This window comes from Scatophagus argus, chromosome 16 (genome assembly GCF_020382885.2).
Source record: "Scatophagus argus isolate fScaArg1 chromosome 16, fScaArg1.pri, whole genome shotgun sequence".
NCBI lineage: Eukaryota > Metazoa > Chordata > Actinopteri > Scatophagidae > Scatophagus > Scatophagus argus.
In genome coordinates this window covers 8,959,371-8,983,899 of record NC_058508.1, presented here as the reverse complement: position 1 = coordinate 8,983,899, position 24,529 = coordinate 8,959,371, and the positions used below count along the sequence as shown (strand labels likewise).

Here is a 24,529-nt window from a genome sequence, read left to right as displayed (position 1 = left end):
GAGTCTGCCTGTTATGGTCCAGTTGCCTCCATCTCTACTTATGCAAGAAAAAAAAACACTTGTTTATTGTGTCCCCATAGACTTCATTGTGGAAGGGCTTTCATCAGCAACACTGGAAACTGAGATTCAATTATGTATTGTTTTTAAATACCTTTTATGGTGTAACTGGGCATGGTGTATGTTATCTTTTCATCAGACTCAAAATTACTGTTCTTCACCATGACTGGTCTAGTGACTGCATGAATATGATGTAAGAAATGTAATATAAATAATAATAACGTTAGACCTCTGACCTCTGCAGAGCTCTTTGTGCAACTGGTTCAAAAAAAAGCTCCGGAACATGAAGCCCCGCTGGTGCAGAGAGCACGAAGACTGGACGCTGTATTTGTTCTCTCCAGAGAGCCAGTGAGTCTCACACACACACACACAAACAAAATGCCGATATCAGGTGGCTGTCTTACTCCCTTTTCCCTCTTTCCTGTTCTTATTTAGCCATTGTAGTTCCCTCTGTCATTTTTTTCCCATTTACTGCTTTCTCACTGCAAATTGTTTGGTCAGTAGTTTTAAACGGCCATAGACATTTTATAGATGACTCTCTGTGTGTGTGTGTGTGTGTGTGTGTGTGTGTCCGTCCCTAGATGCCGTGCATGGTGCCAAAGCGTGATCTCTCACAAATTGTTCGACCATGTGGTTCTGGTGTTCATCTTCCTCAACTGCATCACCATCGCTTTGGAGAGACCGGATATACAGCCTCACAGCACGGTAAGACACACACGCACAAACACACTTATATACAAGCTACATGCCTGTCTTTCAGAATTGATAGAAATTTCAAAATTTCCTCAATATTCAGTCCAATTTTCTGTACTAACTGTTTTAAAATTGTTTGAAATGGAGTTATCACTCATACAAAAAATAAACAAACCTGAAAAATTATAGCTTCCAAGGCTGTTGGGTGTCGTTTGGGTTCACCATTTTCCACGTTAAAGCAGAAATATCTTGTACCTCCTGTACATTAAACTGATTGGAGGCTTTTGGGGCTGATTTACATTATTTACATGATTCACAGTAGAAAAACTGTAGACACACAGATAGAAACTCACTAGCTTAGCAACATCAAAGCTAAAAGCTAGCAATAATACAATGCTGGCTAAGATGCCAGGCTAATAAACTGTATAAAAAGGTGTATAAAGCAACCGCAGGTATAACAGCAGGTTCATTGTGAAAACAAAATGTTCAATCATTGACATTGTCTCTATCATCTTCATATGTTTTTATATTAATCTCATTCTCTTGTTTAGGAGCGAGTGTTTCTGAGCGTGTCCAACTATGTTTTCACTGTGATATTCCTGGCAGAGATGGCCATTAAGGTAAACATCATGGTTTTCTTTCAGTCTGTGTGGGGGAAAAAGGTGCAGTTTATACGTGCTTTAAAACCACCACCAAACCAAACCAAACCAGACCATTTGCGTAATTCTTACCAACATTCTATTTTTGCATCAGTGACTTCCTAGTGATTTTTTAATAATTCCTTAATGTTGTTTTTATCAGGTTGTAGCGCTTGGTTTCTGCTTTGGGAAGCAGACCTACCTCCAGTCCAGCTGGAACGTTCTCGATGGTTTGTTGGTGTTTGTGTCTCTAGTCGACATTCTGGTCTCTCTGGCTTACACGGGAGGAAACAGGATCCTGGGCATACTCAGAGTCCTACGCCTGCTGCGAACACTACGCCCATTGAGGTACATAGTGCCTTTGAGTGTGTGTCATGCTAATGTTTTTGGGCAGATGCGTATGTACTGCATGTCTGTTTGTACCATTTGTACAGGAGCATCTCACTTTATTTCATATTTGCATAACTTGTATTTGCATCTGTAGGTACTGGACTGTATGTGCTGGGACTCACTAACATCTACATGTTATTGATATGTTATCCAGGGTGATCAGCCGAGCTCCAGGACTGAAGCTGGTTGTGGAGACGCTCATCACCTCTCTTAGACCCATCGGGAACATTGTTCTTATCTGTTGCGCCTTCTTCATTGTCTTTGGCATCTTAGGGGTGCAGGTAGTTTGCATTCACATGCAGTCACTCACACAAACTGGTGCTCGCTTAAAACAAGTCACACTTTCACAACACAGATATGTAAATGAGGTAGAGATCCAGTGCAGACTGTTGATTATTCCGCTTTGTCATTTGCTTTTTCTGAGCTTGAGCCTTTAACCTTTTGTAGCTTAAATGTCATTCTTGGTTGAGCGGCTCCTTATGTGGTTGTAGCTTTAGGCCAGCATTACAAGTGTCTCAAATATCCAATGAACAAGAAGCTTTTGTTCCTTAAGAGTATGACTTTGGAAAGAATGACAATTATGTTAAGTGTGAAAAGGGACAATATGACCCCCAGGCCAGCTTTTAGCTGAGCACTCAGGAAACCATTTGATAAGTTGTGCTCTATGAAATGTCCTTTTATTCCTGGCATTAATAATTGGTTGTTTAAAAAGCCACAAGCTCCGGTGCAATAGAGATAATTTGTAAGTGTCAGCCAAATACGGACCTCTAGCTTCTTCTCTCTCTCTCACTCTATAGCTGTTCAAAGGGAAGTTCTACCACTGTGAAGGTCTGGACACGAAAAACATCACCAACAAGTCTGACTGTCTACAGGCCAACTACCGCTGGATACGAAGGAAGTACAACTTTGACAACCTCATTCAGGTATGGATTGATGGCCTGAGGATGAGAAAAGGAAGGAGGGGAAACAAATTAACCAGACAGAAAACTACTTAATAAGTATCTTATTTTGACTCATTTCAGTCATTCAACATTTAGAGTATAGGCCGTGTCTTTAAGCACTTTTAAGGAATTTTCGTCAAATGTGGTAGCCCATGAGTTCATTGTAACCTGCAGTACAACAGTACACATGGTAAAGTTAGGTTCTTCATAAGAATCTATAGTGACAGGAGAGGTACAATGCAGTTGGTGATGTATGTTTTCTGTATGGTGTGTTCATATTTAACACAAATTGCCTCACTGAGTAACTACTGTCCCACATAGATGATGTAGACCGAATTGGATTGTCTTACATTCTAGTACAGCACACTTCAAGTATAAAGACGCTCAGATGGTGGTCTAAATACCGTTAAAAATCATTAAAAATTGGGTTCTTTTGATTAACTTAATTTTCACTGAGAAGATTTTAAACATGATATACTCTTTGTGGACAAAAAGTATTGGGACATTATACCAACAGAGACTTTAATGACAGCACATTCTAAATACTAAGACAGACAGCTTCCTGTGAGGTCAGGCACTGATGTTAGACAAAAAAGCCTGGCTCGCAGTCTCCGTTCCAGTTCATCCCAAGGGTGTTGGATGGGGTTGAAGTCAGGACTCTGTGTGGGCCAGTCAAGTTCTTCCACACCAAACTTACCCACCATGTCTTTGTGGACCTTGTTTTGTGCTTTGGGGCACAGTCATGCTGGAATAGAAAAGGGCCTTTAACAAACTGTTTCCGCAAGCATAGTAAAGATTGAAGCATAGCATTGTCCAAATGCTGAAGCATTAAGATTTGAATTCACAAGCAGTAAGGGACCCAGCCCAACCCCTGAAAACGTCCCCATACCACTCCTGAATTCAGTAATAAAGATATCTGTCCCAGTACTATTGTCTCTATAGTGTTAAAAAGTGGTTAATCTTTGAAATAGAAGCTTTACATTCAATCCAATATCAGTGTCTTTGGGTGTAATAATATTACAGTTGGGGAAATCCTGTGTAATTAATTATTTGTCTATGTTTCCAATCCAGGCTCTGATGTCTTTGTTTGTGCTGTCCTGTAAGGATGGCTGGGTCAACATCATGTATGATGGGCTGGATGCTGTGGGAGTGGATCAACAGGTAATGATGTGGGGAGTGTGATGCGCCATCTTGCATAACTGATGCCAAACATTTGTTGATGGCTCGGCCTCAGCTACATAAAACCTGACTGATTTCCAGTTCCGTGTGTATTGCAACCCATTTTATTCAGATGTTACAACAATTTATTATTCATTTCATATTATTATTCAGATGTTACAATAATGTGTACAACACATTATTTGTCACTTTGCAAATCAATACAGGAAACTATTGGACGTGTGATACAGAACAGCGGCACTGCAATCTCCATTTGAAATTTTGACATCAACATGTCCAAATACCTGGCTTAAAAACAGCCAAACTGCAGAACCACCATTCTTAGTGGAAGAATTGTCAAATACACTGAGCCCGCGTAGAAAGTGATCAGTTAAGTTATATTTCTTGAAAAGAAAGAGCACAGATAAATCACAGCGGAATGTTATGTAGAACGGATTCCAAGCAAAAGCGAGGCTCAAAAGGTGAGTTTGTTACAGGAACTTCAAAGCTTCAACTGATGAGCCTCTTCTCAAATCCAGGACTGCCTGTGGTGTAATGTGCTGAAACACTGTAATCGTGGTCGTATCTTGTTACTCATAATAAATCAAATGATTAGAAACCAAAGGATTAAAACCTTTATCTGTGATATCCATCCATCCATTTTCTATACCGCACTAGAGCTGGAGCCTATCCCAGCTGACTACAGGCGAGGGGCAGGGTTCACCCTGGACTGGTTGCCAGTCAATCGCAGGGCTGACACACAAAGACAGACAACCATACACTCTCACACCTAGGGGCAATCTAGAGTAGCCAATTAACCTAATGTGCATGTCTTTGGGATTGTGGGAGGAAGCCGGAGTACCCAGAGAAAACCAACGCAGGCACAGGGAGAACATGCAAATTCCACACAGAAGGGTCCAGACCGGGATTTGAACCTGGAACCCTCTTGCTATGAGGCGACAGTGCTAACCACTGCACCACCGTGCTGCCCTTTATCCATGATATCATAAAGAAAGAGAACTTGAACTTATTATTGTCCTATTTGTGATATGTGAGGGTGTGCACCAGCAGTATGGTAGTTTTGATTAAATGCAGTTGTCTTCTGTGCTTTTTGTTTGTCTTTCCTGAGCAAGATGCACATACAGGAAATATTGAAACTCTTTATCTTCTCTACTGTGTTCTTTTCTCAGCCTGTAAGGAACCATAATCCCTGGATGCTGCTCTACTTCATCTCCTTCCTACTCATCGTCAGCTTCTTCGTCCTCAATATGTTTGTCGGGGTTGTGGTGGAGAACTTCCACAAATGCAGACAGGACCAGGAAGAAGAGGAGGCCCGACTGCGGGAGGAGAAGAGGCTCAAAATGATAGAGAAAAAGCGCAGGAGTAAGGAGAATGGAGGGGCTGGTCGGTAGTCTATTTTTCTGAGCACTGCCTGCTTTCAGAGCCTGACAAAAAGAGAAAGAGAATGAGAGAAAGAGAGAAAACAGGGAAATGTATTCAGACTTGAACATAAAAACGAGGGAGAGTTTGAAAGACTGGCTAGCTCGCGCAAACAGTGATTGGTCACTGGGAGAAGGCGTAGGCTACGTCAGTCTGTTGCATGTAACTGCATGACTGCAGCCCCCCCCCCCCAACCCTCCCCTAACAATGCATGGAGAAGTTTTGAAACCAACCAGCCAACCTCTACATTAGTATGAACCTATCTGAACATTCGAATGCTCACTCTCGCAACAACAGAGCTGCCACCACTGTAGTTTTAAAAATTGCAAAAAGCAATCGTACAGTATTTGATAATCTCTGTTTTTCTCTTGAAATTCTTAACACTTAACACCAAATCCTGTTTTGATACCTTTTCTAATGCATAATGAGAGCACTAACAAGTATAGATTACATTACTGTTGGAAACCTTTGCAGCACCTTTCTGCATGTGAAACTGATCGAGGTTGACGCTTTCCTCCATGTGTCTCGGGAAATTTTGCTCACAACATGATGAGTGAAATGATGCCCCCTTTCGTTCCCCTGAGTGCATGCACAACCCTGAGGCGTCTCTCGACACGGGTAGAAGAAGGGCTTTTTCCTCTTAACATGCTTTGACTGGCAGACTCAGAAACATAGCAGACGTTTTGGCTGCTATACCTGCAAATATCTTGGGTGATAGTGCAGTAAAACATTGTTAAGTTACATACAGCTTGTAGACATTAGTGGTACATGCTGGCAGAGACATCAGAAACACACCATCTATTGCAAGAACGAGTCCAAATGCTTGCGATACAAACCAGTATTCTGTGAGGACTCGTTCTTTATTGTGGAAATGTATTGAACTGAAGCAAGGAGAAAAATGAATTGGTAGAAGTACGCAGAAACTTTGAAGATTTGGCCACGGCACAAAAATTATATCCAGCAACCCGACACATTGAACAAAATATGATGTTAGAAGGCAGTACTTGGTGTGAGCAGAGCGCCATTCTTTTCATCTTGTGTTAGTAACATGTCTCACTGGTCTAAAACTGCTTAATATCCAGACAAATCCTGTTAACAAAGACTAATCTCATCAGCCATTGGGCATGTAATCAGTCTACTCATCAATCAAAAAAAAAAAAATGTTTTAGACTATTGAGATTTTTCTCATGGATTAAAAATAGCTGTAGTGACATCATTAAATAGAAGTGTGGCTTCAGTGTGCGTTCAACATCACAGTCATGTTCTGCAGCTTTTACAGTTGATTAGCAACTTACGTTGTGAAGAAATGTGAATGGATTTCCATTTGTTAAAAGCAATAAATACTCACTGATCCGAAGAGTTTTACCCAAAAACATGCTATTCATTAGTGACCATGTTTGTGAAAAATTGTGTTGTTGAACGTCCCCTGTGCGGCACCTGTCAACCAGACATTACCCTTTACATCAAAGGCATGTAAGCATGATGTACTTGAGAGGGTGACATACACATGCACGCACACATGCAAATAAAATCATCAGATGTCAAATATGGACATGTGAGTGCACAGTCTATTAAAACTTAATGTAGATACACACTGTTTTGAGCACTAAGTGCCTCTTAGTGAAGGTCAGATATTAATACTACTACAGACTGTCCATCTCTGAGCTTTACTCGTGGTAACAGACACACTTAAAGTGGCTTTAGTATTCAAAAGCAGAATCTCACTGTTCCCTTCTGAGAAGGACTATCTCACCTGTCAAAGAGTATAGACCGTAGTCTGGGTTATAATGGAGACTTTTACTCTCCCATTTATATACAGCAGAGACCTTTCTACCCTGACAGAAATAAAATTAGGAAAAAGAAGAAAATGTAATCCTATAAAATGTTTCCATTAAAGGAGCACTCCTTTATTTTTCAGAAATGTGCCTTTTTCCTCCTTCCTTCCTTCTTTTAGTCCAATACGGCGGTCTGTTTACCAACGACTGCATTTTACTCCCAGGTGTTTTTAGTTACACCTGGTTTCTTCTTGTGTTTGCACATGGGAAATTAAAATCTTAGAATAAGACAACAGAATAAGATATTTTAGCTAGCATCGAATACATGCTATGGTCATGTACCATAACTCTTCATACACAAGATGTAATACATATCCAAGAATCAGAGTCATTTGAGATAATGAACTGCCATCCGTTACAACACTTGATCCCCGTGAAACGTACATAGTCCGAAATTAATAATACAGCATACCTGTGACTCTCATGTCCTCTCTTAATTAAGCATTCCACACAGGCCATGGTGTGCACAGAGTGTCTGCAGGGTGGGGGTGATAATGGAAAAAAGGGACACTGCCACAGTGAGCAGAGTTACAGTCAGGACTCATTCACAGCTGAATAGTACCTGAGATGCCAAAAAGAGTGGAATCCCATTAAGGCTCAGTCATATCTTGGTTGACTAAAGGCGTGTGAAGTAAAGTTTCGCAGCCTGAGCGTGAAGACCAGTGGCAGTTGCCCTCCCTTGGGCCCCGCACCTTCCTGTGCACACCACTAAACATGTTATGAAGTGTTCAGAGCACAGATGCTCACAGTTGCAATCTTTCCTTCTTTCTTTCATTCTTTCTTTCTGTCTGTCTGTGTTTTGATATTGTGTTATTTGTGTGTGTGCTTGTGTGTGTGTGCGCTCCAGAGGCCAAACAGAGGCCTTACTATGCGGACTACTCTCCCCTGCGTCTGTCCATACACACACTGTGTACCAGCCACTACCTGGACCTCTTCATCACCTTCATCATTTGCATCAATGTCTTCACCATGAGCATTGAGCACTACAATCAGCCACAGGTAATGTTTTTGCCTGGCATTTTGGCATTTTCACTGTGCCCACTGTAAAATAAACTTTAATGTACATAGTACTTATCAGATGAAATATCTTGGCATTCAAGGCCCACTTTCTTAAACAGAAGGGATGCCACACTCTTCCTGGAAAGATGAACTCAGTTATTGTAATCTATTTTCCTTTTCCATCAAAAGTGTTCCCTGTTTTATTTGCGGAATAAAAGCATCCGGTTTGTGAGAGATGTTATGAAATAATTCTTTGTCTGTGTGTTTAGTATTTAGAGGAGGTTCTGAAGTACTGTAACTACGTGTTTACCTTCATCTTCATCATCGAGGCCCTGCTCAAACTTGTGGCATTCGGCATTCACAGGTTTTTCAAAGACAGGTAAGAGAGCAGGATGAGGTAACATCCAGTGCTGGAAAATGTTAATTATTTGTTGAATTTATACCATCATTTTCTAATTGCAATATATAGTATAGTGGGGTGTGAAATAATAGTTCCTGCTCCATGACTGCACGTATAGTCCTATTGAAGTATGCTGGTGACATATGTACACTGTCATATGAACTATAGAAACACATGATAATGACTCTTTTTGCTGCCATGTGCCCGAGATTTATCTATCATTTCTTGTTTGTTTGTGTGTTTAGGTGGAATCAGCTGGACATAGCTATCGTGGCGTTGTCCATCATGGGCATCACCCTGGAGGAGCTCAAGATGAGCGCATCCCTGCCAATAAATCCTACCATCATTAGAATCATGAGAGTGCTCAGAATAGCAAGAGGTAGAAACACACAAACGCGTGCGCGCATGCACACACACACACACACACACACACACACACACTATTTACATATTCTTGTGAATTCAGCATTAAAAGGAATATTTCACAGATTCCTCCCAGACTCTACATATAAATACAGTTACAAATCTGTGTGCCCTGCTGCTGTGCCAGCATCATGCCGCGCCACCGTAACTTCTGCAGCATGTGAGGCCAGCTGAAACCCACCACAGCTGGCTGTTTAAGACTGCTCCTCTGTCCCTTTGCAGTGCTGAAACTTCTGAAGATGGCCACGGGGATGAGAGCTCTGCTGGATACTGTCATGCAAGCGCTGCCACAGGTAAACACAGACTTTGCGGGTCTCAATCACGAAAGGTTCATTTGATTTTTATTCTTTATTTGTGATTTATTTCGTAGGAATGCAGAGTAAATACCAAGCTCTGTGAAAGATTTATTCTTGCTGATGAATAATAAAATCAAATTATATCTGTCCACATTATACAAATTGTATTCTGACCTTAAAGTGTTTCATTTTATATATTCCCTCTCCTACTTCTCTACAGCTTCTCTGTGTGGTTTGCCATATGGGCATGATAATGATGCCAAATACAGAACAGCATCTGATGCAATCAAATAAAAATTAAAGCACATAAAGCTATTGCTATTGGTGTTTTAACATCTGAAAATATCTGACATAATGTGACAGTTTTCAACAATGAGGCAATAATGATCTGTTGTGGTATTAATGTGCTCAAATGTGTGAAGGTGCAATAGAAGCAGATGGTGCTGCAGAGGACGTGGAGGCTTCAAAGAAATCAGTTAAATTAATGATTCAGCGACTCACTTCATACAGCACTTTTGGATGGAATGGACCTTGATGATGGAGCTGCTCTGTCTTTACGAGTCAGCCTGTGCGGCTGACTTCCTCTGCATTGTTACTCAGTGCTCTTTTTCTGTCTACTCTTTTTAAAGTACGTCCACGGATGCTGTGGGAGTACCTCAGGTCTCTCTCCCTCTGCCTGGCACAGTTCTTAGAGGCAAAGAACAGCTGCAACAAAGACTTTGATGCACATGCAGTGACAGACTCCATCGTTCGGCTGTTTTCTAAATGTCAAGTGTACACATATAACCGTCAGGGCACAGAGTGCACAAGAACAGATTTAAAAGATTTGGATAAAAGAAAACATGCTACGATCTTTCTGACTGTATGATCCAGATGTAATTGTAAGAAGTGCATAAAGTTCACAGAGTCTGCCCAGACATCCTTCATGATGACTGTTTTTTTTTTTTTATACTGGAACACTCCAGCTTCACCAGCAGATTTCTCAGTGTGCTCAGCAGAGAGCTGCTGCCAGTAACTCAGACCAGATTTATGATGTTAAAGCTTTCAGTGATTTTTTTTTTTTTTTTACTGGCAAGAACACAGAAAACGTCTTTGCTTTTTAATTAAAATAAAACTGAATTCAGGTAGTATTGTTTGTAAAAGCGGTTTTTCAGGACAAACAAAGACTGGATGAAGAAGTAAAGCTTTGAATACACCTGTCAGCACTGTTTGAATTGGAGCTGTGTCATTGTGTGACCGAGTGCAGCTTGTATCAGGTCCATTTTTAATGTCTGCCAGTCTGTATTCAGAGCACACAGCAACAGCAAAAGGTTCACTTTGGTGCAAGACATTTTCATTAAATGCATTTTTCATGGATGGTTAGGTTAGTGTCAAATGGAATAAATACAGTACATAATATTGTTAATGTCTTCTATTCCCCACAGGATTAAATAAGAAGGGTTTTCTTTTGATAACAGTTTTCTTAATAGTTACTTTATTTGAACCCTTGGGGGAAATTCATGTACACTGCAGTGTTTATATGCAGAGGAGGCTCTAACATGCATATTCCTTCCAGGTGGGAAATCTTGGACTCCTCTTCATGCTGCTCTTCTTCATCTATGCTGCGCTGGGAGTGGAGCTCTTTGGCAAACTGGGTCAGTCACACTACTGGCAGTAAAAACACACACACACACACACACACACACACATACCAGGGTCTACAAGCTTCAGCAAAAAAGGTTTTTGAATGCATTCATTACTACAACCGTCACGACTCGACTTACAGCAGATTTCCCTGCCTGAAGTGTCTCTGCTGAGTCCTCACTCTGTACCCCCATCTGTCTCGCTGTCTCTCTCTGTCCACCACTCTCACATCAGAGACCTGTTTCAAGTAAGAAAAAAAAAACACATTTGCATGATCACTGTTATTTACATATTTATCCCTCCATAGGCCAGCTCCAACCAATTAATTTTTTTTCTGAGAATGCAACAATGTGTGAGTGAAGAGGATTAGCAAAAACAAAAAACCAAAAAAACAAAATGAAACCAACTTAGTGATGAAGAGGTTGCTTCCTGTGCGATGTTTCCACTCAACACATTTTGTAAAACCAGTGGATGTTTTCCAGTTTAGGAAGTAAAAATCTCTCCATTTTTTGCTCTGATTTTTGCTTTTGTCAAGCTGCTGACAGAAGCTTTTGGATGTTCCTAACGCCTTCTTTCCCCCTGCCTGCCTGACTGCACACGTTTTTTTGTTTTTTTTAAAAAAACATGCAAACCTGGAGGATTGGTTCATATTTTGGTGCAGGCTTGAAGAACATTTTGGTGGAGAATATTGCAGTACAGCTTGGTGAGGAACAGTAAACATTATTATTACTTTTCATCCACAGTCATATTGCGTTGAACCAATTTTCAGTGCAGGTTTAAGTGTGTCGGGCCTCATCGCAGACATTTTTGAGCTGCAAGCAGTGCCTGGTAGTTCAAAACACTTCTCTTTCCCAGGAAAGGTTTTTAGTAATTGAACTTCGCTTTTTCTGTCAGACGGATGATGTGTGTGATTATGCATAAGTTGACAGAGAACACAAAGCAAGCACCTATAAAGCGGTGGCCTCCAAAGACCTCCAATCATGTGAGCTTTTTTGGAGGGGTTGTGCATGTGTTGTGAAATAACTGGCCATCAATAACTGTCTTAATTAGCACATGAAATCTTTCTTCCCTTAAAAAGGAACAAAGACTTGCAGTAAGATCTGAAATTCCTTTGGAAGACCTAAGAGACGATTGATACTGCATGTTGGCACGCCAGGAGTCTGGACTCTGTGACTGTGGTGGCTGTAGAAGGTTGAACGGAGACAAGGTCATAGGCAAGAGAAATATGAAAGGAGCTGGAATGAGGGCTTGAATGTTAATACTCGCAGCTTTCCATTCAAGCTTTGAGCATTTCAGTTTGAAGTTGAATTTAAATCAAATCACAGATCTCTTGAAACCTAATGGTCAGATGAGTCCCTGTCCTCTCGCCGCTGGGCCATGACTCAGACTTGGGAAGAAGAAGTTATTTCTGCCTACTGGATGATCTGTAGATAACACACATTTACATTCAAATACTTTATCATACTGGTTTTACTTTGTATTAATGTAGCCCACTTTCTCACTGTGCCCTTTTTACAGTTGTATATGATATATGGTAATACTGTTGTTTTTCTCTTAATTTTGTGGCTACTGTTTGTTTGTGTGCTTCGGTCTCACATGAAAAGAGCTTTAAAGTTTGAGTCCATTTTGCATTTTACAAAGTGTTCACTAGCACTGCACTACACTCAGTAAGAAACAAGGTACATAATCCTCCAAGGACCGTCTCGTCCATCTCTTCCTGCTAATGTGGCCTGGGCTTTGAAAACAAGAGAAGATATCTTCTTGTGGCTGTTCTGATTCTGTTAACACACTCCTGAGGGATTTCTGTCAAATTGACCCTGAGAGTGAGGACTTTCCCTGTCCTCCAGAGGACAGGCTATCGTCTCCCCTCTGTCAGGTCTGTTTGTGTGTTCAGTGCGCACTGCTTTCGCTGCAAGGGAACCTTCTTAATGGAACGTTTAAACAGTCATTTATACTCACTTTTATCCCTGTTTTTTTTTTCTAAGCATCATATCTACAGTGCAGTGTAATTAATGTCTTTGTGTGTTTGTGTGTTGATTAGTGTGCAAAGACAACTACCCATGTGAGGGTCTGAGTCGTCATGCAACCTTCGAGAATTTTGGGATGGCTTTCCTCACACTCTTTCGAGTGTCCACCGGAGACAACTGGAATGGGATTATGAAAGTATGAACACACACTCACAAACATACAAGCTTGTTGTCATTTTGGGGGAAATTACAAAGACTCTGAGTCTGAGTCCCTGAAAGTAGCCTTCAGTCTTAGCCACACACACACAATGAGAGAGAGAGAGAGAGAGAGAGAGGATGACAAGATTATCTCAAAGAGAGAGCAATGACCTCTAAAACCAATTATGAAAAAATAAAGTGGCTTAGAGCTGAGCAATGTCAACACTCTCACATCTTGACTTTTACGTTATTAAAAATGTGATGAATGATATAATCATCATTAGCTGACTCAAATAAAAAATATCTAAATATCTATAAGCAGACCAATGAGGACAATGAGAATAACCTTTTCTTGTTTGGCTATTCATGTTAAATGACCACAATAATATGAATCGTAAGAATATTGGAGTTGGTTTCAGGCAGATTTTTCATGACAAAATGTTGAATTTGTATGGATGTGTGATTTGATTTTTGATATGGATTTCTAACATTTGGGGATATAGTTTATAATGTGACGTAAACGTAGATACAATCCAATCACATACCTCTTAATTTCCAGCAGAGGGAAGTCACAGCTGGCCAGTCAAAGCTGCACACTTCTGCTACTGCTAACCTCCAGCTAAATAACGGGCTTCCACATATATAACCTCACATCCATTCACTTTTTTGAGCATTAGTCTTATATGCACTTTTCCTCTCCTTTCCTAACCTCCATGTTTCTTTTACTATTTATTCCTCCCCATCCTGGGGTGAGGATGATGCTGCTGCACCAGAGTGTCAGCAGGGGGGCTGTTGCAGCTTGTACTGAAGGACTGAGGACTAGGTCACCCTGATTTAAAAATAATGTTCATATTTACGTCAAAGAAGTGCACATACTGGCCAGTTTGGCTATGTTGTGGTTTCATTTCAGAACAGTCAAACAGTCAAACATTGGATGTGCAGCAGCCGTGCCCTGTTGTTATTATGACACCTGTTCACTGTGGATGCTGAGGCGCGACGAAACACCGAGAACAATTATTAAACCAATGAAATATCACCCAGATTTGAAATTAAGCACACATTTAATTTGATAGGAGCGATGGGTTGGAACAGTTATTATACAAAGTGTGTTTGGTTATTCATCTGATCTTCTGCAGCATCATTAGGCAACAGGCACACTGTGCAAACTTGATCTTTGATACACATTTTTCAAAATTCGACATTCTTCATTCATTTCCAGTGAACTGCTTTGTCTTCACTCACATTTAGCAAGCTGCAGACTTTCCACAGGGGAGAGCTGTTCCGTTATTTTTTTCAGATCAGATCAGTTTGGTACATGACAACCTTCACTGCATAAGTTAAAGAGTTACAGCAGCTGCACTTTCAGCACTTACTCTGCTGCTCTACATCACTCCCACTGTCCTTGTTTCTCCTTAAATTCTAATTAAATTCCAAATTTCTAATTTCCTAAAGCTCTTAATGAGGTTCCTTACACCGTTGTGTTTTCTAAACAGTTCAACTTTCAGCACTTTCTAAATTTGGTTTTGTTTAATTAACCATGTCCACCTGCAATAACTGGTGCTGTGTGTGTGTGTTTGTGAGTATACCACTCTCACTTCACTCTCTCTTCTTGTCTCTCTGTCCACTCTGTCCCTTTTTCTTCCTGAATCTGTCCTTGTGCCTTTTAAGGACACGTTAAGAGAGTGCCTTCCAGAGGACCGCCACTGTCTCTCCTACCTGCCCTTGGTCTCTCCAATTTACTTTGTCACCTTTGTTCTCATGGCCCAGTTTGTGCTGGTAAATGTGGTGGTGGCTGTTTTGATGAAACATCTAGAGGAAAGCAACAAGGTACAGTAACTTGAAAAGCCAGCATCAAGAAAGCAACATGGGTATTATGTGGGTACTTTTTTGGGGACATTCTCATAAAATGTGGTCGAGCTGTAGTTATGTAAAATCCATCTGCTTTTGCAGGAGGCTAAAGAGGATGCAGAGATGGATGCAGAGATCGCCTTGGAAATGGCGATGGAGAGGGACCGCAGATTAAGCACAACCTCCAACAACAGTTCGGTGGGAGGGACTTATGTTGGACCATGTCCACATTCGCCTGGACAGGTAGGAATGACATTAAGAAACTTCAGGTAAATGTAAACAGGGGTGTAATGGAAGAAAATTAGGCTGCATGTGCTAGGTGTTTCTCAATATGTCCTTTCATTTAACTCACTCATTATAAGAAAAAAAATATGCATTGCAACAGGCAGTGTTACTGCATTCAGCTGCGTGGTCTCTGTCTCCCCCTGTAGGAGGAAGAGCTGCAGTACAGTGATCAGGACCTGCTGTCGCCAAGGAAGATGTCTGTATCCAGGATGCACTCTCTGCCTAATGACAGCTACATGTTCCGACCTGTACGGCCCGCCAGCGCCCCCTACCCTTTGGAGGAGGTAGACCGCAGTCCCCAGCACCAGCATTCAGGTAACTTATCTGCTACAGCTTTAAATATTAGACATGAGATGGAGTTTTGGTACTCGACAGCCAATTCATTTGTTCTAACAGACATGGTTTTTAATCCTTTCAATAAACTTGGACATGGATAAAAACTGTTCAGTGATCCGTGCATGTTTTTGGTGACAGACTAAAATCAGTGCTTAATGCTACAGCTTGTTAATGCGAGTATTACCGAAGGACTGAAGTTTCAGGTATGTGGTTTGTATGGAGTTTTGGGTTCCCCAGTAGCTCTTAAGTTACGAGCCCCAATGTGCAAGTTTCGCATCCTTTTATGCCGAATGAGAAAAATTTATGTTATTCCCCAGAACTGTTTATCTACTTTCATTACATGTAGATATTATGTACGTGCAATAATATGATGCACGTCATGTGAAAAATATGAAGAAAATAAAATTTCTAATATTTGTAAAAGAACTGAACAGCTGGACCTTCCAGGTACTTTTTTTTAACCTAAAATCCCTTGTCACACTTCAAATAAATTAAATTGAACTGCTGGATGGAACAGTGATGATCCCAATGTGTCATAGCAGGAGGTGAATAATTACACAGCCATTTTTTGTTTGCTGTGTAATTATATATTCATGTTTTCTATATGTGTTAAACAATTTCATTTTCATCAGCAGTAGTAACTGTCCAGCAAAAACGCTCCTACATAAAACCAGAGCTCTGTTGTTTGTAGTCAGATTGAAATCCTCAAATTTCAGTTTTCAGTTAAGTGAGAAATACACACCGCTTTCATTTTGCATGACGACGGTGGCACTTTTCTTTCTATTTCTGGCTTGAGCCTTTAACAAATATGATGAGAACGCTACTCTAAGCACTCACAAGCACTGTTTTATCTGCAGTCAGATTCTAATGGCATATTGTGGCCAGGCTGTGGACAGGCCCTGCTCTGTCCCAAGGTACTCACTGTAGTGGATGAGCCGGCTCATGTGAATCTTTGCAACCTTCACACAGGCTCATCTGCTCAGCTGTGGAATGGCTGAATACTACTGCTGCCAAGCTGCAAAGTCAGAAAACTACATACAAAAACAATGTAATCATCACAGCTGTAATGCTCTGTTGATTGTTCACTTTTTTATGGATTTATAGATATATGATAAACTGGCTTTACAGCTTGGCCTGAAAGTAAAAACTGAAATGAACTCTTGACTTTGCTGCAGTGTTGTTAATTGTTTTATTGTGATTACATCTGAACTCACAGGTGTACTGGACCTGTTTGTGCAGAGTGCCTCAGACCCTGGTTACACACAATCTCACGGCAGTTAGAGAACACAGATTCAATTTAAATTGGAGCTGCTTCCTCCTCATCTTTGTGCAATCACAATTGTATACTTAAACCTGTCTGCTCTGGACTTGATGGCCATGTTGCATTTGAGTGCTGTAAGTTTTCAGGACCTTAATGCTGCCTGCCATGACTGTCTGAATACAATAGAGGGAGAGCGGGGAAATGTAACCAGGATCTAATGCAGAATGTTACAGCCAGCAAACCTGGCCTTAGATGACTCCATCACTGACAAGTCAGCTCAGTGCTGCTCCTTCGCTGATAAGAATTTCTGTTTTGATGACTAACCTGTGTGTGCTAAAGGTTTTTCGTCCAGAAAACACTCTATTTTGATAGCAAATTTCAGGCAACCGTAAATGAATATAAAAACCTTTTAACTGAATGAATATAATTGAATTCTTGTTGCTCACATCCAAATATCCTATCAAAATAGAGTGTTTGTGATGTTAAATTGCTTAAACATATTTTAGATTAAACCAAAAGTGAAAGGAAATAGTCTTTCTAGTCTGTACGCCCAAATATGCATGTCTTTTCTGCAAAAATGCATGGTTTGCACTGAAAGTGTGTACAGTGCTCGTGATCATATCACGCATATGATTCAAACGCTTTATGTTTGTACCTTCAGGCTCAGTGACGTCGATCCACTCCCAGCCATGTGATAGTCGCACGTTGCTGCAGGTACCAGACATTTCCCCTGTTCACCCCCGCTCACCTTCGACCCTCACCCTTCCACGTATCGCGCCGCCCTCGCCCACCTTCTCCCCGCGGGCCCTGCGCAGACAGGTGAGAGATCTGGGCTGCTTCCACACATACATAGACAGACACATTCCCATATTACAAAGTCAACATCCATTCAGATGTATTGATGACAGTGTCATGGTGTGTTTTTGTATTGCAGGTGGCAGTTAAAGTGGATTCTGTGGAGTCCCAGGGGTGTGAGCAACAGGAACGCCCAAACCCAATCCATCTGCCTCCCCCCTCCCCTTCTCCTCTCTCTCCTCATACCCTCTCCCCATCTCCCCTGCCTCCCCCTCCTCCCTCCTCTCCCTCAGCCCTGTCTCTCCCACCCTGCTCCCCTTCTGCATTCCCGCTCCCTTCTCCCTCTCCCCTGCCTCCTCTACTGTCCTCCCCCTCTCCCCTCCCTCCTCCACCATCTTCCCCCTCACTTCTTCTCCCTCCCCCTCCTTCCCCCCGAGTTCCCCTGCGCCCTCCTAGCCTTCGAAGACCTAGACCGCCCTCTGCTGCCTCCTTCTGCGACCCTGCCGACGAAGAGGTGTATCACATCACCAGTTCAGCCCGCCACAGGTGGAGAGACGAGGAGGGGGGAAAGGAGGAGAGCAGAGGGAAGGCCAGCCGCAGTCACTCCCTCTCCCCCTACACCAGCCCTTACTCTCTCGACTCCTTTTCCACCTCTTCCCCTCCTCCTCCCCCACTACCACCTTCTTCCTCAAGGAGTGCACTCAGTCTGCTTGGGGTGGGATTGAAGGACCGTGACTTTAGGAAAGGTTTTAACGTTGACCGCCAGGGCTTCCTTGACAAGCCGTCATCGTTGTCTGCTGGCTTTCCCGAGGACCAGAGGCGCCACTCTATCGAAGTCTGTCTCCCACAGGATGCGAGCAGCAGCGATGACCAACACTTTACACGCGAGGCTCACCGGTCGGAAAGGGGCAGCCAGGCATTTCCAGTAAGGGTGCAGTCAGTTGGAGGTGGCCACAGAAAGAAGAAGATGAGCCCTCCTTGTATATCCATCCACCCGCCCTCAGAGAGGGAAAACGCTCAAATTGCTTCACCTCCAAAACTGGCTGACTGCAGCATGATGCTGAGACGCAGGACACCGTCCTATGACTTGACCCCGCACACACAGTCAAACACGCAGGACGTCTCGGCAGATTCCCAAACGCACACACTGATGCACTGTGTGCACTCACCGACACACACGCTGACACCCTCACGGGCATCCACACCATCCCAGACTCCAACATACACTCCGCCGCATGCACCCACACCTACACATCCACATATCCCGATTAGCCCAAACGTCTTCATCCAGCCCCATACACCTCTTCTCCCAAACGCAATGCCTTTCTCGCAGACGCACTCCCTCTCCCCCTCTGCAAGGCGCTCCCCTCTCACAGGGGAGTACGTGCCCCTCCCCCAGTTCACCTTTGACCAACCACAGTCCAGATACATGAGCGGCCTGTCAGCTGGCCTATCAGACGCTGAAACAGCCACATGCTCTTCCCCTTTCGACAACAGACTGGGAAGCAGTGCAGGATTCAGTGCAAAGAATCGGAGGACCGCCCAGTGAACATCGAGCATTGCCTTCAGGATGTGAATTAATTGGTCCAAAATCTCTGAAGTTGGAATAGAGGGCCCTCTGCCGACTGCAGCAGAGGTTGGTGCTGGGAAGAAAATGAGCGAAAGAAGTTTACTTTTTCTGTTTGTTTTTTTGTAACATGAATACTGAAAAGACATTAATCATTCTTTCCAGAGAGACACTGGTACAGTCCTCTCCTAGAATAATAGACAACGGATCAATTTTCCTAAACCCAGCTTTAAGGACAGCAGATCCACTGAGGCTGTACCAGTCAAACAGTTCCCACTGTACATGGTGTGTTTAGGACACTGATAACACACCAGGACTAAAGCCACCTAACTCCGTAGCCAAAGTTTTTTTTTGACACACTGTCCCCACCCACACAAGCCAATCAGGAAGCAGCGTCTGGCTGATAACCTCTGACCCTTACAGGAAGTGGTTTGTGAAATGCGAACGTGGGGGGAATTGTGGGATATGCAACTTCAGGTTTTCTACAGAAGTTCTGCTTGCCCCTCCTCTGCTCGTCGATCACATTGATCAGAGCAGAAGTGTGTGTGTGTGTGTGTGTGTGTGTGTGTGTGTGTGTGTGTGTGTTTTCCTATGTGTGTGTATTGTCAGATCTTTTGTCTTTGATGTTGGCCATGTTATTCTTACACCTGCAATGACAGAGAGGGGAAGCAGGGCAGACCTGTAGTGTATGTTTATCTGTGTATCTGTGCAGTGTAAATAAAGGAAAATACTGTATTTGGTGAGATTAAAAATAGCTCTATCCATATGCACATATTTTTATAGAGATCTAAAATGTTTTTTGCACACAGATTTGAATTTCAACTTGCTTGTTTTTTCCTCTGTTGTCCTCTTGTGAATGTATGTTTCTTTTGAAAACAGAGAGAGAAACAGTGGAGATCAACCCTCCTCTCGACAGGCTAGCTGAGGTTGAGGAGAGGCATTTTATTTTTCTATTTTGAAAAAGAGAAAGACGAGAACGGGGTGCGATGTATTTCTGTAGCTTTGTCTCAGATTTCTATGTATTTGATGTCTATATAACAGTCTTTAGAAGGGGGCTCAGTGATGCAAGCCAAATTTAGGACATTTTTTCTACATTGACATCCCTACAGAGAGTACATTTTCATCATTTTGTGCAAACCTGCAAAAAATTCAGATCTAAATGTAGCTGTTAAAACAATATCCAACACACACACACTCAAAAAATAAAATCATGAAGCTAGTCTACTTAAGTTTATTTATTTGTCCAAATACATAATTGTATAACAGCTTGCAAGCAGCTGAAAATTTTTGTGGGCTGCCGGCCATGGGAAAATATATTTTAATCAAAATCCAGTACTCGCCTCATGAAAAGGAACATATGATCTGCTGTCACTGAGCCCTGCTTCTGCATCTGTTTTTAAGCTGGATCAGCTCTGACACCACTTAGTGTTCTGTACATCTAAAGACAACCAAACTAACTTACTTACTAAATATGTGTAGCCAGAGTGCAATAATAATATATACTTGTGAAAAATATAGTAACATCCACACTACATAAGCCAACCACATTGTTGTGTTCGTACATACTGTAGAGCTACTATATATGATGATATAAACCCATTTTTATATGATGATTGAGAGTATTTCTATCTCTAGTGTTCATGCTACTGTAGGTACTTGCCTCCCTCGTGGCTGCGGTGGCGTGGGTGTGGCTGGATGCAGTGTTAGGTATTGTAGATTTCTCTAAAAGCTCAGGCCCACCCGCTGATGGTGTTATTGTAAGCAGAAGAGTGACATGCATCTTCGCTGAGGATTTAATAACCCACTTATCACTTTTCAACTTTATTTTTTTATACAACCACATTAGATCAACATAACACATATCAGTTATGTATAAGGAATCCATTCCCGATTGAATCATGCCGCCCCCCCCCAGTGTATGAATGGCAAAGATAAGCATTATTCTTCCAGTGGTTGAATGTTTTATTACCAAGCCATACCTTTATTCTGACACAGCACAAGGTCTATTTTATTCTACTTTGTGCACAGTCTCGTTCAGCACAGGTACACTAGAAGCATGCCTGTAAGCTGTTTCTGATTCCCCTTTTAAAGGCAGCTGGCTGGAACAGTGTCTATTTTTTTTCCTGATCAGCATGTAAAATGCACAACTCCTCAGTAACATGAGTGAAAACCAAAGTGCTCTGATGCTGTACTTGCCCCATATTTCTTCTGCTTGTGCAATAGAAAATCGTATCCGTCTTGATAGGTAATACCAGCCAAATTCAAAGTGTTTGTGCTTGATTAGCTGGGTGATAAAGGGTCTCTGGAGGTCATTGACAACTCTGAAATAGTATTAAACGAGTTTAGCGACAAGTAAAGCTTTGAATTTTATTAATATGAGGGCATTCAATAATAATGATTTTTGTGTGATTTTTTTCAAATGTAAAACTGGCCTTACATCACATTAAAAGGCTTCAAGAGAGCGACGATACTTGCAGAAACCCTTTTAAACATGAAGTTAGTGATGAACAGATGGATGTCCAGGTTGTCAGAGATTATCATCAGATTATCATTCTCCATTGAAGCACTCATCAACTTTACGTCTCCCAGGCAGTATACATGTTGAGGGAGAAATTGTTAGATGAAACATAAAAGGATACTGTTGTCTTATAGCTTCATTTTGCCATAGGACAACACCTCTGACTTTTGTATATAATAGCGCAGCCCCACATTCAGCAGGACGTGGCTGCTGCTGTGAGTCCAGGTGACAGTGAGGCAAAAGTAACAAAGATGGATAATGGTTTGCATCTTGCAAAGGCAAAATGAGAGGTCTTTGGACAATGAAATCACAATTTGAAAATGCTGCTGCTGATGAACATGACTGGTTCATCTTTTGATAGCACTCTTCTTCCAGTTCTGACATGCAGAAGCACATCTGATGTTGGATGTTGTCCTCCCTCCTGTACATGGCACAGTTAGCCGTTCCCTGGTTGAAAATAATTTTGATACGGTATGTGCTTGAACACACTGCTATTGTGCAAATGCTTTGTCTTGTTTCATGTCCTCTTCCTGCACAGATTGTCAGCAATGGGAGGTTTTAAGTTGTCTGAAGACAGCCTCTTTGTGTCTCACTCTTATTTGACTCAGTGCAGACAACCCAAATCTACTGCATATTGCCATATTAATCAACACAGTTTGGTAGAGTGACTGCATAATTGTTCTTACCATTTACAGATCTTTGGATCTTAGTATTTAAATCCTGTTTTTGAGGAAACAGTTTTGACTATTGCATGTTCTGCTTTAAGAAAAAAAATCTTTTGGGAAAGAATCATCTGGATGTTTTAGAGATTTTGATATTTGCATTTTCAGACGTTTCCATTTGTAGATTGACTACCTAATTGCACTGGGCTCTGATTAATTGGTATCTGATAAAATACTAATTAAGTGACCCTATTCTTTATTGTCCAATGCAATACTGGGTGGTTATTTACTGTATGAGGACAGAACTCCTCTTTATACAGTTTTATAGAGAGAAATGGAAACCTAGTTGGTTCTATTTTGTTCAGAACCAACGTTATTTAATGTTGAGGTGAACCTTTTTTTCACTTTATCTCCTGATACTCTAAACATGGTAGAACTCTGGTACTGGTGGAACTAATTAACTAATGTATATTGTATGTAGGAGTAGCCTCAGCCCTGATGCTCTGTAATGGACAAATAAAGATGGTAATAAGTTGTGTTTTCTGGTTTGGCACTGAGCGTCCGGCCTCGCGCTGAAGCCGATCACACTCCTAACACAAGTGTCGCCACAAGACCAGACTCCAGAAAGTTCAAACTGTGACAGGACTTGACTTTGATGAATCAGAAGCCTTGTGTTTTCTTTCTTTCTTTCTTTCTTTTTTATAACCCTTCAGTGATTGGCCCAGGCGCCCCCACCCCCAAACCCCCTAAGCCTTACAAGGAGGGGAGGAGGTGTGTTCTGTCTGTCAGAGGAGAGCCAATGTGTCTGCAATAATAAGCCCTCCATTATTCCCTGTAACAGAGGGAGAAGTGAGGGGACAGAGGAGGTGTTTTAAGGCTTGACACGCAGTCGGACTCTCTACATTGTATCGTTGCTGATTATTGTGTGATGACCAACCGTTGTCCTGAAGGATGTTTCCCTGTCAATTAAAAAATACAAGATTTTTTTATTCCTGACACATGTTGTCTGCCTTGTTTCTTATGTTGATTTACCCATTCATGATTATGTTCTATTGTTTGCACAAGAGCCTGACTTATAAATTGTATATAAAAGCTATAACAGCTTCAACTCTTCTGGGAAGGATTTCCACAAAGTTTAGGAGTGTGTTTTGACCATTCTTCCAGAAGCGCATTCGTGAGGTCAGATACTGATGTTGGACAAGAAGGCCTGGCTTGCAGTCTTTGCTCAAAGTTGGGAGCATGGAATTGTCCAAAATCTCTTGATATCTTGAAGCATTCATAGTTCCTTTCACTGGAACTAAGTGGCCAAGCCCAGCTCCTGAAAAACAAGGCCACACCATAATTCCCTCTCCACCAAACTTCACACGTGGTACAATGCAGTCAGGCAAGTACTGTTCACTGGGCAACGGCCAAACCCAGACTCGTCCATCAGATTCCCAGATGGAGAAGCGTGATTCGTCACTCCAGAGAATGTGTCTTCGCTGCTCTAGAGTCCAGTGTTGGTGTGCTTTACACCACTGCATCCGATGCTTTGCATTGCACATGGTGATGTATGGCTTGGATGCAGCTGCTCGGCCATGGAAACCCTTTCCATGAAGCTCTCTACACACTATTCCTGAGCTAATCTGAAGGCCACATGAAGTTTGGAGGTCTGTAGTGATTGACTCTGCAGTAAGTTGGCGACCTCTGCGCACTATGTGAAAGTCCTGCGTTTGCTTTTTATCCTTTTTCACCTGATACATCTCTTTTATAGGACATTTGTGCCCAAAAGACAACAAAAGCTTAAAGTAGATAGTTTGAAATGACACACAAAACCAGGAAAAGGCATTCTAATTACACATGAAATGACTTCAGTATCTGGTGTGTTACTCGGACACCATTTGGTGACCCCAGGCTGCTGAAAGCCCCCTTGTTTTAGATAGACAGACAGATAGATAGATAGATAGATAGATAGATAGATAGATATACTTTATTGACCCCAGGCTGGGAAATTACAGTGCAGCAGCAGCATTACACACAATAATCTATATAAAATATGTTAAAAATAGCAACATACAAAGCAATATAAAAAATTGTATATAGAACAAATAAGCAGTGTAATTTTGCGCAAAATAAAGTAGAATGTAAGGTGCAGTGAACTGAGTGTGTAAAACATATAAAGTGACTGTATGTATATAATTTTGGTAATAGTATAAGTTT

General features: G+C 41.8%; 1 protein-coding gene across 3 annotated transcripts in view; it reads left to right on the top strand.

Annotated features, from left to right (window-relative positions):
- The window catches only part of cacna1ha (calcium channel, voltage-dependent, T type, alpha 1H subunit a), a 146,246-nt gene extending 122,920 nt beyond the window's left edge, over window positions 1–23,326 (top strand). For all 3 annotated transcript variants that reach the window (XM_046415589.1, XM_046415588.1, XM_046415590.1), the window contains 19 exons: window positions 302–405; window positions 639–762; window positions 1,302–1,370; window positions 1,552–1,736; window positions 1,933–2,059; window positions 2,576–2,701; window positions 3,791–3,880; window positions 5,068–5,260; window positions 8,000–8,151; window positions 8,421–8,530; window positions 8,797–8,930; window positions 9,197–9,267; window positions 10,826–10,904; window positions 12,935–13,056; window positions 14,727–14,885; window positions 15,009–15,149; window positions 15,338–15,506; window positions 17,450–17,607; window positions 17,723–23,326. In XM_046415589.1, coding sequence (XP_046271545.1) covers window positions 302–405; window positions 639–762; window positions 1,302–1,370; window positions 1,552–1,736; window positions 1,933–2,059; window positions 2,576–2,701; window positions 3,791–3,880; window positions 5,068–5,260; window positions 8,000–8,151; window positions 8,421–8,530; window positions 8,797–8,930; window positions 9,197–9,267; window positions 10,826–10,904; window positions 12,935–13,056; window positions 14,727–14,885; window positions 15,009–15,149; window positions 15,338–15,506; window positions 17,450–17,607; window positions 17,723–19,132 — 3,723 coding nt within the window. In that variant the 3' untranslated portion in view covers window positions 19,133–23,326. The remainder of the gene's footprint in view (window positions 1–301; window positions 406–638; window positions 763–1,301; window positions 1,371–1,551; window positions 1,737–1,932; window positions 2,060–2,575; window positions 2,702–3,790; window positions 3,881–5,067; window positions 5,261–7,999; window positions 8,152–8,420; window positions 8,531–8,796; window positions 8,931–9,196; window positions 9,268–10,825; window positions 10,905–12,934; window positions 13,057–14,726; window positions 14,886–15,008; window positions 15,150–15,337; window positions 15,507–17,449; window positions 17,608–17,722) is intronic.
- The last annotated feature ends 1,203 nt before the right edge of the window (window positions 23,327–24,529 follow it).